Raw genomic sequence first — 17,875 nt, 5'->3', positions numbered from 1 at the left:
AAACTTCATTTAGCCATTCTTTTAGGGTAGGCTTTCAGGCAACAAATTCTCTTAGTTTTCCTTCATCTGAGAATGTCTCAAGTTCCCTTTTATTTCTTGCAGGATATTTTTCACTGAGTATGGGATTCTGGGTTGACAATTCTTTTCTTGCAGCACCTAGAAAAATATGGTACAACTTCCTTTTGGCCTCCATGGTTTCTGATGAGAAATCCACTATTATTCTAGTTATTTTCCCCTTATAAGTAAGTTGTTTTCCTCTGGTGGCTTTCAATATTTTTTCTTTGTCTTTAGTTTTCAGAAGCTTAATTATAAGTCTTGTTGTGAGTTATTCAGGTTTATTATGTTTAGGGTTCTCTTAGCTTCTCGAATCTGTAAGTTTATATCTCTTGTCAACTTTAGGACATTTTTCAGCCATGATTTCTTTAAGTACTTTTCCAGCCTCCCCTTATTTTTCCTCTCTTTCTGGAACTTCAACGACATGAATGCTGTATCTTTTATTAGAGTCCCATGAATCCCTAAGAATACCTCATTTATTTGTTTTCAAGTCTATTTTTCTCTGTGTTATTCTTATTGGGGAACTTCTATTATTCTAACAGCTAAGTGATTTTTCTCATTTGCCCCCTCTATTTTACTATTGAGCCTATTCAGTGAGCTTTTTACTCAGGTTATTATATTTTGTGTTCTAAAATTTTTGTTTGGTTCTTTACATCTTTCATTTCTCTCCTAGATTTTTTTTTTTTTTTTTTTTTTTTTTCTGCTGCTGATGGAGTCATCGGCAAAAAAAACCTTTCCATTTAAAGAATTTGTTTCAGGTGGTTTCGTAACTGCTTTCTGAAGCATTGTTTTAAATTATGGTACTTTAAAATCTTTGTCAGATAGTTTTAACATCTCAGTCATCAGAGTGTCGGCATTTGATTTTTTTTTTATTTTTCATTCAGTTTGAGATTTTTCTAGTTCTTTGTATGATAAGTGATTTTCAAATTTAAGCCTGGACATTTTCACATTATATTCTGAGACGCTTGCTCTTTAAATAAACCTTCTTTTTCATCTGTTCTTATCTGACACTGCTCCAGCAGAGAAAGGGGAGTGCCAACTCATTACTGCCAGGTGAATGTAGAAGTCTGGGTTCCCTATTTGGCTCCACTGAAACTTGAGGGGAGCCTCTTTGTTATTGCTAGGAGAGGACAGGAGTTCAGACTCCCACAGTCTTCACTAAGACTGCGGAGACAAGGAGCTAGTTACTGGCGAAAAGGAATGAAAGTCCCAACTTCCCACTCAGTCTCTCTGACACCACCCTAGTGGGAGTATTGGAGAAACTTGCTACAGCCTCACAGGGTGAAATTCTGGGCTCCCCACAAGATCTTAACGTGGGTGAGATATGCATTTAATGGTAGTCAACAGTGGCAAAAAGACTCTGTGGGTATTACAGAAATATATTAGTGATTAAAGAAGCAAGTGGAAAGGTTGTGTCTCTTTTGGATTTTGGAAAAACTGTTTAGTAATAGAAATAGGAAATAACACATTTACTGAATGTCTGATATATTTAAGGTATGGGAGACACAGAAAGTAAAACCTGAAGAAAATGCAAACCATAAAACAAATAAAGCAAAATCAAATATATATGATTCAGTGTTATGGGAATATAGAGAATGAATGAGTAATTATGAATAAAAATTTTAGGTAAGAAATTAATATAAATGGCATTTGAGCTGGATTGGGGAAAAAGTTCACTGAATACTTACCATCTGCCTACTTTATGGAGGTTACTCAGTGCTAGATGCAGAATAAATAGTATTTTGACCGAGTCTGGGAAATGGGGTGGGGTGGAGTGGGAGGGTAGGCATTTCAGTAGGGGGATAGCTAAAGCTGACACATAAAAATGTGGGGAGCAAAACACAGTTTATGAATATAACTATGAAGCCATGCTATTTGAAAGCTCATTCTATATGGAAAGACTAAATTTTACTAGTAGTAATTACAGCTAACTTTTATTCACACTATGTGCCAGGTACCAGGCTACATGCTTTACATGAAGCATTTTTATTTCATTCTCATATTAATGCTTTGCAATAGGTATTAGTATTATTAGCTCCACATTAGAGATGAAGGAACTGAGGTTTAGAGAAAATAAGTAACATACTTATGATCATGCAATTAGAAAGTGGTGGAATTTTAGAATTAAGAAATTTGTAAAAGCATTAAAAATGCTTACCTTGAGATTTTTACTCATATGAATGCTGTTTTACAGATGTTGATGGCATGGACCTGGGCAAAAAGGTCAGCATCCCCAGAGACATCATGTTGGAAGAATTATCCCATCTCAGTAACCGTGGTGCCAGGCTATTTAAGATGCGTCAAAGAAGATCTGACAAATACACATTTGAAAATTTCCAGTACCAATCTAGAGCACAAATAAATGTAGGTATAACTTGAACAGGTAGTATCCAAATGAATGAGCAGTATTTCCAAATTTGTATGTATGACTAGTTTCTCAAGCAAGTATTCTATATATCTTCTTTCAATTTATTCTGTTAGGCTTTTTTTTTTTTATCATAATGAATAGTTTAGGTGGGTAAACAAAAGAAGCATTATGTATGATATGTGTATGCTTTTAGTTCAAGAGGGACATTGTAACTTGTAGATTTGGCACTGAGGAACTTGTCTGTTCCACTAAGAGGAGGGAGAGGGAATGGAGAGAAGTGGTACTAAAAGTTTCCATGGTCTTATCACAACTAGTTACATGTTTGAGATGGAAACACTTCCAAAGCACATAGCGCTCCACAAGCGAGGATAAGCATTTTATTTGTTGAGTAAATCTTGGCACTGAAACATGCCTGGGAACTACAGACACATTCAATGTCCTCTCAAAGCATTTACTCCACATTGTGTAGGGAAGTCTGGTACTCACTAAAATGACAAAAACTAGTTTGGATATAACTCTTTGGACAGAGATTTCCCCAACTCAAAGCTAATAAACAAACAAAAATCAAACTACATTTTACATATTGTATTAATATTACGTTCACTTAAACTGTTATTTAAAGAGATTGTAGAGGAAAAAGTTGATAGTAGAAAGGCAACCAGCTTTGGGAAAATGGCTTTAAAATTCAAATGGCTGGCGTGAAGAATCAAAAAGGAACAGTGCATTCGTCCTAAATTTGAAAAGATCATGATGACTTCAACAAATATGTTTTATTTACTGATAGTTTCTTCCTAGGGCTATGAAAGATTTACTTACAAATTTAAGCCTGAAAACTTACCGGCTCCCATCACTAGTAAGTTGTTTTGAATGGACAGCTCACTTCTTTACAGCAAACAGACTAATTTCCCTGATTTATTTTATCATAATTACTAAAACACATTATAGAAACTAATATCTACATCCACAAACACCAAAATTTTTTTTCCCATATTTCTATTTTCCTTGTTATGTTTTTTGTTAACGGAAAATGTTGAGAGGACACTTAACAAATTTATTTTCATATTTGTGAGCATTCTTCAGCCATCCATTGATTAAATCTAGTTCTAATTGTGAATTCAGTTAGCCATCAAATCTTACTCAGCTATAGTATTTATACTTGTGAGGAGTGATTTTTTAATTGAAGTCAATGTACCCTATAAATATGCCCAGTATCCTCTTATCAAAAACATCTTGTAAGTATGAGTCAAAAATAATCCCTACCCCATCTGCTGGAGTCTATGTAATCATATTCTTTCAATAATGACAATAGAGAAGGCTCTCTATGGAGTAGTACAAAATAAGGTGGCTTAAGGAAGTCTTTGAAAAGTCATCTACAAGTTTAGACATTTGAATAAATGAATAATGTCAGTTTTTATAACTTCCACTTACATCTCTAGGAATAATGCTTTAACTACAATTCTGAAGAAAGGTTCAATAAGATTTAAAATGTCCCTATGAACACAACATATTCTCTTACCACCAATTCAAATTACCAATTCAAATTATTACCAGTTCAAATTCAAAATTACCAATTCAAATTATTGATTATAATTTTATACACCTGTGTTCGAATGTGTTCTGGTTACACATAATATATATAAGAACATGTCTTGACAATTTTTCACTATTCCCAGAAGACTGGGCACTGAATAAATAAAATGACCCCAAACAGGTTTATTGAAATAAATAATTAAATATTGATCAATAACTCAAAGCAATAAGCAATAATAATGTATGCAATAAAGTCATATTTTATTGAGTTACATAACATACTCTAAAGTGTGATGAATTTTACTCTTCTTTCAAAATAAGGAAAGTAGTATTCAAGGAAGTACGTTCATTTGACTTAAGCAACACCATAATAAAGAAGATTGATACTCAGCTGTCAGAATTCTAGAGTTCTTGGCACCAACTTCTCTCATGGTGTAATTAAAGGAAAATCTTGCCTGGGAATCAGGAGACCAAGGTTTGGTCCTGGCTGTCCTACCAGCCATGTGATTTAGCGTTAACTCAAAAAGGGTTGCCTTTTTTTTTTTTTTTTTTTTTTGCCTTTCTGAATTTTCCCCCTCATTTTAAAAATAAAGGTACACACTCCATTGCTCTCTCAGGTGCCTTCTGTCTTTAACGATCTGTGTGTTGCCTGATCTTAATTCAAAAAATTACTTGCACAATAAATCATTAAGGAAGATAGTGAGCCACATTGTACAATGATACATTTACTTTGTCAAGGCTGTAGATTGCAACTTGAAACGTTAATATGACAGGAATTCAAAAATATTATTAGACTCAGGTCTATTTCCATTCATATTCATTTATACTTTTGGCAAATATTTATTGGGTGTCTATTATATTCTAGATACTATGCTGCAAGCTCAAAGATAAATAAATACGGGCTTTATCTAGTGATAGAAAAACCGAATGACATTGAAAGATAAGAGAGCTTTTATTTACTTATAATCTAGTTCTTGAATGATCCTTATATGATTTATACCACATTAATCTAATTTGTTGACTATATTTTCTGGAACAAGCTTTTACTTTTACTGCTTCTCTTGAGCAACAGATGTTGTCAAAGTAATAATTTAACTCAGCATTATATATTTCTTATTCTAGTATAATGTTGAAGACCTCATATAAATGAAAATATAAACCACCCCCCTGGTAATTAATGCCATTTGTTCAAATACTACCATTTTAAAAACAGAAAAAATAAGTGTAGCTTTGAATTCTACTGGTGAGGGACACTGGCAAATTCAAGCTACATATACTTTCTATGACACAAACAGTAATAATAGTAAATATGTGTTCCTAAAAAGAAATGAACATTGCTTGCTACATGAGCCAATTTTGAAGCCCTAGTTCATAAACTATTTTTTAACCAAAATTGCAAAATGGAGATGGGTGAAGAAAATAGGCCACCAAAAATAAAGTAAAATGGAAGAATGCTTCATGATAACTAAAATTCTCTTCTTATAAGTTACTGCAAAAGGATATTATATTTTTTGAATCACTAGAAATCTAAAATACTACTGGGAAAATGGGAAGTATACTATTAAAAGTAATTCTGAAATAAGACCACACTAAATAATTGGAACTCTAAATATATGTTTGCTTTGTTCAAAAAATAACTTCTACCATGTATTTGGCACAAAGCATAGAACAGACAAAGAAGCTTTCTTTTTATTTCTATTGATATTTTAACAGAAATCATGTAAAGAATCTTCTATATGCGTTTTTAATTTACATAGTCATAATCTATAGGATATGGCTCTAGTTTTGTTTTCTTTAGGGTCAACTTAACTGAGGTAAAAAGAGACATATTTTCATTTGTCTTTCCAACTTTTCTGAAAGGAATTGCAGATGATGGAATGCTATGATGTAAAGCTTATAATTATATAGGTTACTACCTATTATAAGGCTCTGCTTATTTTCTTAATGATGATGTGGAGGTATTGGGTGTCTCCTGATACTTAATGACTAACAAGAAAGTGTTGATTTTCCTGCTCATCATTAATCCCCAGGAAGAGGTTACAGAAGGTATTACAATTCCTAGAAATTAATATAGGTAGAATTATTTGTAAGTTTAGGTGAAATTCATTTAATGAACACATTCTAGGAACTTAGAAAATGTTATTCTTTGTGCATTATACATTTAAACTTCCTAAATTTATCTCAAATGCCTTTTTATTTATATTAAAGTTATCATGAACTTTACACTTTTTAAAGAGGTAGTCTCGGTTTAGAAGTGAAAACAAAAAGATAGTAATTTAGTCAATTATTAAGTCCAACACTCAAGATAGGAGCTGAGTTCAAAATGCAAAATGTTATATTACACACAGACACACACACACACACACACACACACACAAAATCCCCGTCTTAGTCCATTCATGTTGTTATAAAGTAATAGCTGAGACCAGGTACTTTATAATGAAAAGAGGTTTATTTGACTCATGGTTCTGTGAGCTGTACAAGAAGCATGGCATCAGCACCTGCTTCTGGTAAGGGCCCCCAGAAACTTCCACTCATGGCAGAAAGGAAAGGGGAGTTGGCATCACATGGTGAGAGAGGAAGGAAGGAAGAGAGAGGAGGGAGGAGGTGCCAAGTTCCTTTTAACAATCAGTTCTCATAGGAACTAATTACTACGAGGATGGCACCAAGTCATTCATGAGGAATCCACCTCCATGACCAAAAACGCCTCCCATTAGGCCCCAACTCCAACACTGGAAATGAAATTTCAACATGAGATTTAGAGGGGACAAATATCCAAATCACATCAGTGGCCAACTAGACTTCAACCAGATTATAAATAGGGTGGGGACTCCAAATGACATAAATGCAATACCAAAACCCAGGTAACAGGAACAAATAAAGAAAGAGCATGAGAAGGTGGCATAGGTTTTATTGAAGTATTGAGATAATACAGAATATGGAGACATTTCCAGTAGATTAAGTTAGTTAGAAAGAAGAGGGAAATTGTAAGATGGGTCTTAGAGGAAACCTAGGATTTGGTTTAGTAAAGAACAGAAAGGAGGGCATTCCAAGCAGGCGAAACAGCTTGTGGGGCTGAGGAGGGCAGAGGGTAGTAGTGGGGAACTGGCTTGTGGAAGTTTGCAAGGAATGAGAGGTAATGTTTAGGAGGTGAGTATGACATCTACATTACCAAGCAAAAGAGTTTGCATTTTATTCACTAGGCAATTAGGAACAATTTCTAAAGATTGGAATAATGCCATATCAGCATTTGTATTCGGTCTGACTGGAAGGAAAATGCTTGTTGGAAAATGAAAAGAAGGTAGGTGATGACATGATAAAGTATGAGCAATGAGGATAACAGGTGCATGAAGACTAAAGTGAAAAAGGAAGATGGCATTTTAAAAAATGTCATAGTGAAAAAGAATCAGCTGGTTTTGGCTATTTATTCACTAAAAATTCAGCTAATATTCGCTGACTGCTTGTGCTATATAAGGCACCATCTTAGGCTTTGTAAAAGACATATGGGCAAAATGAAATTCCCTGTTCTCAAGTAGCTAACAAGCTAGTAAATGAAACAGGACACAAAATATTATTTTAAAGGTGAATTATAGTAAATGATATGGGAGCAGCGAGAAGAAAGACAAAAAACTTTTTATTGGAAGGGGAGGAAGAATAAGGGAAGGGGTGTTTTTTAAATCAGGACAGATCTGACCATGGTAATGATGGAGAGGGGGCCTCTTGCTAGGGAACTCCTATGATCAAAGATCAAAGGTAGAAAGGTGGAAAAGCATACAAGATAATGGGGGAATCTTGATCTATGATCAAAGGTAGAAAAGCATACAAGATAATTGGGGAATCATAAGTGGTTTGGTTTTAAGCTTAGGGTACATCTTTAAAAACTGATGAGACTAGGTAGGCGGGTCTCAGTGCAAGGCTAAAATATTTAGGCTTGTTCAGTACGCAATAAAGTGTGAACATGATGATGAGTTTGCAATTAGGCATGTGATGTTTAAAGTTTTAAAAATATTTAAAGTTGTAATATTTTTGCTATAAGTTTTAACCTCAGGCAGAGACAGCTCTTTTTTTCAGCATTTTTTCAGCATTTTATTTTCTAAAAATCACAAATTTTTCCTTTTGCAAGTCTATGCAACTTAAAATATAAATGATTTTTGTTTTTTTGGAGTACATGATTGCCGTTCAAATTTCAGGTTAGATTTTTAAACTTTCTATACACTAAAAAATCTAATTAAAGCCCAAATATAAATACAATGGAACATAAGATTTACTAGGCCAAATGCTTGGCCAATATGCTCTACATTATTAGATTAGTAAGGATTCAAAAATTAAATACATTTATCTCATAGGGATGTTCTAAATAGAAAATGAAATTATTGGTATGAACCACTAGACATAGCGCCTGGCACACAGTAAGGCTCAATTAATTTCAGCTCTAATCATTATTAAGTGGACTGTCATCATAAAACAGATCTTAGACTGATATCAGTAAATCTTCTCATTCAAGTGCACAACCATCTTACTATGAAAAAAATTATTGAGGTCCCAGGAAGTAATGAAGCGACATTGCATTTAAATCATAAATATACAATTGAAGTTTTGCATCTATAGCTCCTATTATTGTGCTTACATTTTTAAGTTTTCAGCAGAGTTTACTTTTGATTAAATACAGCACAGTATTGCTATGCAGAATGGGAAAGTGGATGGAAGTAACTTGGAAGGTGGTTCGCAGCAAGCCCCCTTGACTCCTCCCAACACCCCAGATCCACGAAGCCCTGCAAATCCAGACAACATTGCTCCAGGTAACCAATCCCCTTACCAATAGAGCAATAAAGTTTCTGTGTACCTAATGATATGACTCAAGGCATTTAAAGCCTTTATTAAATAATATTTAAATAATATATCTTTTCTCATTAAGTATGTTTTTTGGGCCCCAGGCACGGTGGCTCACACCTGTAATCCCAGCACTTTTGGAGACGAGGTGGGTGGATCACGTGAGCCCACAAGTTTGAGACCAGCCTGGATCACGTGGTGAAACCTAGTTTCTACAATAAATACAAAATTTAGCTGGGTATGGTGGTGCACACTTGTAGTCCCAGCTACTTGGGGGGCTGGGGTAGGAGGATCATTTGAGCCCAGGAGGTGGGGGCTGCAGTGAGCCATGATCACACCACTGCACTCCAGCCTGGGTAACAGAGTAAGACCCTGACTCAAAAAAAAAATTTTTTTTTGGATAAACACAAGACAAATGCAAAAATTCCGACCTAAAGGAATCACATAAAACATTTATAGTAGCCATATGTTCTTTGTTTTAGATGGTCTGTCAATCACCTGCTATATTGAAAATTATAATAAGTAATTTGTAATTATATTGAAATCCTATTTGCATAGGACTGTACAATTTATAAAGTGCTGTGATATATATTGCCTTCTTTAATTTCACAGTAACTATGACATATTAATTGCAGTCCTCATTTTATAAATTAAGATGTTCAGGTTATGAATGTCTATGAAGCAGCAAAGAATGAATAAAACCTAGTATTTGACAGCACAACAGGGTGAACATAGTCAATAGTAACTTAATTGTACATTTTACAATAACTAAAAGAGTATAACTGGATTGTTTGTAACATGAAGAATAAATGCTTAAGATGATGGATGCCCCATTTATCCTGATGTAGTTATTGCACATTGCATGCTGTTATCAAAATATCTAATGAACCCCATAAATATATACACCTGTTATGTACCCACAAAAGTTAAAAATAAAAATCTTTTAAATTAAAATTACAAGAGAAAAAAGAATTAGGGCCATGCACAGTGGCTCACACCTATAATACCAGCACTTTGGGAGGCTGAGGAGGATCACTTTAGGCCAGGAGCTCGAGACCAGCCTGGTCAATGTAACAAGACCCTATCTCTATAAAAAATAAATAAATAAAACAAAAAAGAATTAAGCCCAGATCTGGTACCAAATTTACAAGTGTCTCATGTCAACAGACCTTATGGAGATCTTTTTTTTTATTCTCTGTTCCCTCATAGGACTTTCAATGCAGCTCCTAAAGAGTATACATTTGTTTATCATTTTAAAAGAGAATCAACTCCTTAGTCAGTTTATAGTTTTTATAAATAATGTTGGGTATTAAAATAGGACATCTTTCAAAAAATTACATTATCTAATTAGACAACTTTTCCAAGTAACCTATAGTGTCTTTGAAAATTCAAGCATTTCCTCAAGAGTAATGTATAGATTTCAAAAATTTAAATTAGTTAGATCTTGAAACTAAAGATATATGTCTAATTTTTGTAAAATAAACAGTAAATTTAGCAAAAGTACTCCTAGCATTTTTCTCAAATGTAATACTATTTTTGAAAATATGTAAATATTTTGAGATAATGTTATACAGGTACAGCACCTGTACAACATTAAATATTACTTAAAAATAAGGTATTAGAGCATTCTTAATGAGCACGATGAGAAAAACTATGGATAGACTTAGCAAAATAACACTGAAGGTAACCAATTAGGCATAATTAAAATGCATACAATTCTGAAATGGATTATTTTAATAAAGTTCTCTGGTAGCTTTCAACAAAAGTTATGGCAGAAAAGCAGGTAATAGGGTCTGTATCTACATCATCAACCACATGAGAAAAGAAATAAGGTTTAGAATCAGACATATCTGGGTTCAACCCTATGGGTCTTCCTGTTTTACTACCGTGCTGGGAAAGGAAATACATCTCTTTGGGCCCTAGTTTCCTCAATCTGTAAAATAGAGAAAGAAATCTCACTTCATAGGGTGACTGTGCAAAGTGTGATGGTATGAGTATAGTCCCTAACACATAATAAGCACTCAGTTAAAGTTAATTTTTCCCCATCCACCTTTACATCCTTCTTATGCAATATAATATGCAGATACTATCTGAGCTCCAACCACTGTACTACAACCCCTGCTTACTTTTTGGAGTTTTTTTTTTTATTAAATAGGAAAGAGAGAGGACATATGGAAAAGTGAATGTTGATACAATTTAGTGCTCTCATCACTTAGAACTTTTATTATGTAGTCATGACTGTACACTATGGAATTACAAAATGAATAGAAGAATTAATCTCACATAGAGAGATAGAGCAAATGTCCAAAGTATATTTATGTTTTCACTTTCTGTGTAAATAATTCAACATCATATGTGAATTTTATTGACCATCAGGAATAAATATGTGTGTGGTTGTATATGTATGTTTATATATATCCAGAGAGAGACTTTGTGGGGAGAAAACTGCATGCTTTATTAAATGGTATATTCAACACACTTTTCTGTATCTTAATTTTCTCATTTAATGGAACCTTAAAGATGTACCTCCAACGCAACTGTTATAGCCCGAATTAATATTGTTTAAACTGACGTGTGATAATTGTACATATTCTTGGGGTACATAGTGATGTTTTGATACATATCCATCATCTCAAATATTTATTATTTCTTTGTGTTAGAAGTATTCAATATCCTCCTTCTAGCTATTTGAACTATATATTATTATTTATATATAAATTTATACATAAATAACTATATATTATTCTTATAGCACCCTACAGTGTTATAGAAGACTAGAACTTATTCCTCCTGTCTAGCTATAATTTTGCATTCTTTAACAAATCTCTCTTGTCCCCACTTCTCTCTACTGTTCCCAGCCTCTAGTATCCTCTGTCCTACTTTTTACCCCTAGGAGATCAAACTTTTTTAGCTTCCACATATGAATGAGGACATGCAATGTTTAACTTACGAGAAATTTTTAAAGCACTAATTTATGTACCTATTTAGAGCTAGTATCCAATTATTAAATATTAGAAAATGTCTATGCAATATAGAGTAAGAAAAGGGGGAGTTTGGGTATTATTATGTAGTTTACTATGAGGCAAGAGTACAAATGGATTCTTCCTTCTGAGTAGATAAGTTGAAAAGTACAATAAGCTCAGTAAACAAACTATAATTATTCCAATTTAGCAAATTAATTTGTTAGTGATTAGCCAACTATGTATCAAAAAGCCAACTTTTTTCATATATGAATAAATAAGAGTATGAAAATGCCATTATACTGTAAAAATAAAATTTATCTAAATTTCAGTTATATTAAAACATATTTAAAAACCAAACAAGAAATGTAGACATATGGCATTGCTGAATTGTAATATTTCTGTGAGGTTAAATATAAGCACATTCTTTTCTGTAGATAACAGTATATCAAAAAAGATAAAAGTTGTTATTTAATGATATCTATAAAAAGAAATTAGAAAACCTTGAACGTTCAAAAATGAGAAATGATTACGTAACTATGGTTCCTTAATGTAATAGATTATTATGAAACCCTTAAAATAATTATGAACATGATACGGAAACATTTAAAAGTATTTTAAACAAATTTGGGGGAAAAACATAATATTACACTAGATGTTCTAGTTATGTGATCATTATGTTTATGGGTGAAGAAAAACTAGAAGAAAATACACAAAACTAAATACTTGTGTTAGGGTGGTGGGATTTTGAGGAATTTAAAAAAAATTTTATAAAACTTAAAATTTTCCAGTTTTTAAAGGTCTTACCTCTGTTCAACTCCAGGGAAGGAATAGGAAATAAAATGTGGTAGTTATGGTGATAGAGTTACATATAATATACATAGACAAGACACAGGAAAGAGAACTCTTTTCCTTGGGGAGGTGGGAATGGCTGCATAGAAGTGTGACCTGAAGCCGAGGCTTACAATAGAAATTCGCACATGACAAGAAGTAGGGAGAACAGTCCAGGCACAGGAGATAAACGGACCAAGTAGGGGGGCATAAGGGGCACCCCAAGCAACAAGTAACTAGATCCATAGTCCTGGAACAGAGAGTGTGAAAGGAGAAAGCAGGTGGTGAGGCTGGACGGGCAGAAGGGCCACATGGGTCATGCTGAGTGCTTGTGATTTTGTCCTGGCAGGCATTAAGGTCCCCTGAGCAGGGAAAGAGCTGGCCAGTTAGGAAGGTCTCCTGGGGCAGCAGTGTGGAGGGTGGCTGGGAGAGGGTTAGAGCTAAAGGATTAGTGTTGAAGCTGTGGCGAACACCCAGGCAAGAGACACCTGGGCCTGACCCAGGGCAGGAGTAACGGAAATGTAATTTTTTAGAACAATGTTCCTCGTTGTTCTGTTTGTAGACCACCTGCATAAGATTTGTACGAGAGTTTGTTAAACATTGGAGTTTTAGGTCATACCTGAGACTTACTGAAGCCAGACTTCTGGAGGGAGGATCCTATTATCTACATTTTAAATACGTATCCAAGATAATTCAGACACACAATAATATGAGAGCCACTATTTTAGAAATCCTTAGGTAGTATAGTTGGTAACACTTTGTGATTTGTTGTGGGGATGAGGGAGACTTTCAGATAATGCTCTGTCTTGGGCATCTGAGAGTAAAGTGATAACATTTGCTAAAATGACCAAAATAGAAAAAGAAGCAGAATATATTAGAAAATGGCTGCATTTAGGTCTAGACAAGTTATAAAGGGTGCCAGTGGATCATTTACTTTGATAAATATAGTAAATAATTGAGTAGAGGGCTTGATTATTTTTTTAAAAAGTCAGAATTATCAATACATAGGTCACAATTGAAGCTATGAATATAAATGGAATTTTCGAGGTAGAGTAGAGTGCATTGTGTAAGAAAAGAGCTTTGAGGAACAACAGTATTTAAGTGGTAAGCGGAGAAAAGGAGCCTACCAAAAAAGATTTCTATTAGATACTGGAGGCAAACTGAAGAAAACTAAATAATCACAAATAACTGTTTAGACATGGAATTATCAGGAAGGGGCTTTTTTTTTGGAGGAGACAAACATTTTAGTGTAAAGAGAAGACAGGTATGCTTTGACAGAAGAAAATCAAAATTATTGCAGAGATGGGAAAGAGCATCAGAGAAATCTAAAAGTAGAAGTCATCAAATGGTAAATGGATTTGACGTGGTGGAAGAGAGAATTGCAGGGATATAATTAGGTAATATGGCAGTGTAAACAGAAAGTAGATAACTGTGCCTTAGAAAACTAGAAGAGTGTCACTCTATGCATGTGAGAAAGGTTTAAAGATCTATGCCAAGAGTTTCCATGACTTTTAAACAGTATTTACAGAAAATTGCCAGCTGTTACGGGAAGAATAAACTGGGGAGGTGAGATCAGAAGCAGAAAGGCTAGGTAAGAAATCTTGAGGAACAAAATAAACAGGGGATGGATACATTGAGAGATAAGAAGAGCTGGGCCTGAATAAGGCGGTGGAAACAAGTTACTTCATCTTCTTGAAGCTCAAACATTTTACAGAGCACTCAGCAATTGAAGATAGACAAGACCCAAACATCACCTCTAAAGAATCAGCTCTGGGAAGAGGGAGATTTTGTCTGCATTGCGATTTCCCCTACCTTAGACTACAATAGGCACTCAATATTAACATTTTTAAATTAATTAATTGTGGTATCTAAAGTCTAGTATGAATTAATGCAAGGAGCACAATTTTTAGAAAATTAAATGAACAGTTTTACTGGAAAAATATATATACTAAGACAGTCAAGAAAAAACTGTATAATTTGGAAAAATTAAACATTAAGAAAAATGGTTTCTTTTTAAAGTTCCATAAGCTTACAGGAGCTCTAAAATGTCTAACACTTGCAGACTGCTGTTTTCTAAGGGATCATGAAAAGGATGCATGCTTCATAAATTTATCCCAGCATGAAAAATCAAACATGGTAAAATGTTAGGTGGAGGTTAGTAACTCTCGGGCACAGTGTTTACTTACTTTTGCTATATTTTTCCAAAGGATATTCTGGACCACTGAAGGAAATTCCTCCCGAAAAATTCAACACCACAGCTGTCCCTAAGTACTATCAATCTCCCTGGGAACAAGCCATTAGCAATGATCCAGAGCTTTTAGAGGCTTTATATCCTAAACTTTTCAAGCCTGAAGGAAAGGCAGAACTGCCTGATTACAGGAGCTTTAACAGGTAATTCGATGATCCTGGGTGACACTGTTGGCATGCAATACTAAAATTTTTTCATCATGGTACAGATAACTGAATTCCCTGGTAGAAAGCAATTTTTTCTTTTGAGAAAAGAATCTAAATAGCAATATAGGATATCTTCTAAGCCTAGGCAAAGACTCATATTTTGTAATATTACTACTATTTTCAAACTTGGTCATTTTTAGTATAAGAATGAAGGAAATGATTCAGAAACTATCATTGGTATAACATCAAGATTATCCCCTCATACTTTAAAAATGTTATTTTAATAATAGTTTCAAATCCAAAGATTGATCTGGGTTTATGCATTGTTTCAAATGGCAATACTGTTCAAGAATTTAATAAATAATTCACATGCAAGGCTATGAGAATTACTGTGTAACTCCAGATTCCATCTTATATTTTTGCAGGCTTTAGGACAGATTAAAAGTAATTTAGAGACTTAATGGCCCAAGATTCCAGAAGAGGTACAACCCAAAACTTATGCTATCAAATATATCACCAAATGGTATCTATAGTATAGTTTATAGAATGGGCATTTATTTTTCTCTGTTACTCAGTTTTTATAATTTCCATGGATATTTTGAATTTTTAATAGTCTCATAATCCATTATTTGATCACTTGACTTTCATTTTAGAGTAAAATATCTAATATGTAGTATGCTGTCTTGCACTCAAAAAAAGTTAGACTCAATTTATAGGCTGCTTAATAACCATTCATTTAAAAATGAATGAATTAATGAGTAAATTTTTTTATTTAAAAAAAGAATGCCAAATAGACTGCATTTAAATAGTGATCTTCTTAAGTATTTTTAAATATTGTGATCGGATGTGGTGGCTCATGCCTGTCATCCCAGCACTTTGAGAGGCTGAGGTGGGTGGATCACTTGAGCCCAGGAATTCAAGAGTACCCTGGGCAACATAGCAAGAACCCTGTCTCTACAAAAAATACAAAAATTAGCCGAGAGTGGTGGCATGTGCCTGTAGTCCCAGCTACTTGGGAGGCTGAGGTGGGAGGATCACTTGAGCCCAGGAGGTGGAAGTTGCAGTGAGCTGAAATCACGTAACTTCACTCTAGCCTGGGCAACATAGTGAGACCTTGTCTCAAAAAATAATAAATAAATAAAATAGTACTATTAAGATTTTAGTTTTTGCACACTACCATTATTGGTAATACATCACTTGCATGAAAGAGGTGTACCATAGAATTTAAAGAGGGGTTGAGGAGTGGCAGGGAAAAAAAGTTGGAGGCCCATTCTGATCAATGTTATAATTTTTTTTTCAAAATGAGACTGTAGAAAATTATAACAAGTAAAACATTAGGGGAAAATGGAAATTAATGGAATAACTCGGATTTGTTTTTGAGATTAAGTGCTTAAGACATGCTGTAAGACTTCTCTGTATCTTGTGGCTTTGGTGCCCTGTACCTGCTGAGCAGCTTGCCTGTAGTTCTACACACACTGGTGTGGTAATATTTGGGTTAGTTATAAAGAGATGCCTATTGACCGTATAAATACCAGGTGAGTACTATATCAGTAAGCACGATACCGTTCAATAGGAAATGTAGCTCCCTGTGTTAATCAAAGCTTTTGTAAATATTACATGCTGTGTGTGTGTGCGTGTGTGTGCGTGTGTGTGTGTGAGAGAGAGAGAGAGAACTTAATCTGCTAATACTTCTCTTTTACTTTAGAACATTTTATTCCTTTGCATATATACATCAACATAGAAATAAAAACTTAGGAATTAAATTCTTTCAACATGATAGTATATTCTTAGACTTATTATTATTACTAAATAACATTAACAGATGAAACAAAACATGATGTGATACATAGACAGTGCAACCAGATAGCTGTAAGATCCTTTCTAACCGTGAAGCGTATGTAGGCCAGGTGCAGTGGCTCATGCCTGTAATCCCAGCACTTTGAGAAGCCAAGGTGAGCTGGGCCCAGGAGTTTGAGACTAGCCAGCACAACATAGTGAGAACTCAAAAAGTGAGGCGAGAGGGTCGCTTGAGCCCAGGAGGTTGAGGCTGCTGCAATGAGCTATAATCGCACCACTGTACTCCCACTTGGGCAATGGGAGTGAGACCCTGTCTCAAAAAAAAAAAAGGATATGCACAGGAATACACAAAGTTTAAGACATTGTCTAGTACATGCATTGCTTTAGAAGTCCACTTAAAAAACAACTAAACAGTGTACAGGCATACCTCGTTTTATTGCGCTTCACTTTTCTCTGTAGATATTGCATTTTCTCACAAATTGAAGGTTTGTGGCAACCCTGTGTCAAGCAAGTCTATCGGTGCCATTTTTCCAACATCATGTGCTCACTTTGGTAATTGTCACAATATTCCAGTTTCATTATTATTATATCTGTTATGGTGACCTGTGATCAGGTCAAAAAAACTGTTTTTGGGGTGTCATGAACCATGCTCATGTAAAAAGGCAAACTTAATCAATACATGTTGTGTGTGTTCTGAGTGCTCCAATGACCAGCCGCTCCCCCATCTCTCTCCCTTTCCTGGGCCTCCCTATTCCCTGAGACACAACAATATTGAAATTAAGCCAATTAATAACCCTACAATAGCCTCTAAGTGTTCAAGTGAAAAGAAGAGTCACAAGTCTCTCATTTTAAATCAAAAGCTAGAAATGATTAGACAGTGAGGAAGACATGTCAAAGGCAGAGATAAGCTGAAAGCTAGGCCTCTTGTGCCAGTTAGCCAAGGTGTGAATGCAAAGGAAAAATTCAGGAAGAAAATGATAAGTGCTACTCCAGTGAACACATGAATGATAAGATAGTAAAACAGCCTTAGTGCTGATATCAACAAAGTTGGAACAGTCTGGATGGAAGATCAAACCAGGAACAACATTTCCATAATTTAGCCAAAACCCAA

At 34.5% G+C, this 17,875-nt stretch overlaps 1 protein-coding gene across 1 annotated transcript in view; it reads left to right on the top strand.

The window, feature by feature from the left end:
• MYOZ2 (myozenin 2) overlaps window positions 1–17,875 on the top strand; it is a 51,840-nt gene that overhangs the window by 12,260 nt on the left and 21,705 nt on the right. The window contains exons 3-5 of the mRNA XM_003271315.3: window positions 2,249–2,418; window positions 8,622–8,751; window positions 14,781–14,964. Of these exons, the coding sequence (XP_003271363.2) occupies window positions 2,249–2,418; window positions 8,622–8,751; window positions 14,781–14,964 (484 nt within the window). The remainder of the gene's footprint in view (window positions 1–2,248; window positions 2,419–8,621; window positions 8,752–14,780; window positions 14,965–17,875) is intronic.

Source organism: Nomascus leucogenys, chromosome 7b (assembly GCF_006542625.1).
Source record: "Nomascus leucogenys isolate Asia chromosome 7b, Asia_NLE_v1, whole genome shotgun sequence".
In the NCBI taxonomy this organism is placed as follows: domain Eukaryota; kingdom Metazoa; phylum Chordata; class Mammalia; order Primates; family Hylobatidae; genus Nomascus; species Nomascus leucogenys.
The sequence above is the reverse complement of the archived record's forward strand: the minus strand, read 5'-3'. Positions and strand labels throughout refer to the sequence as shown.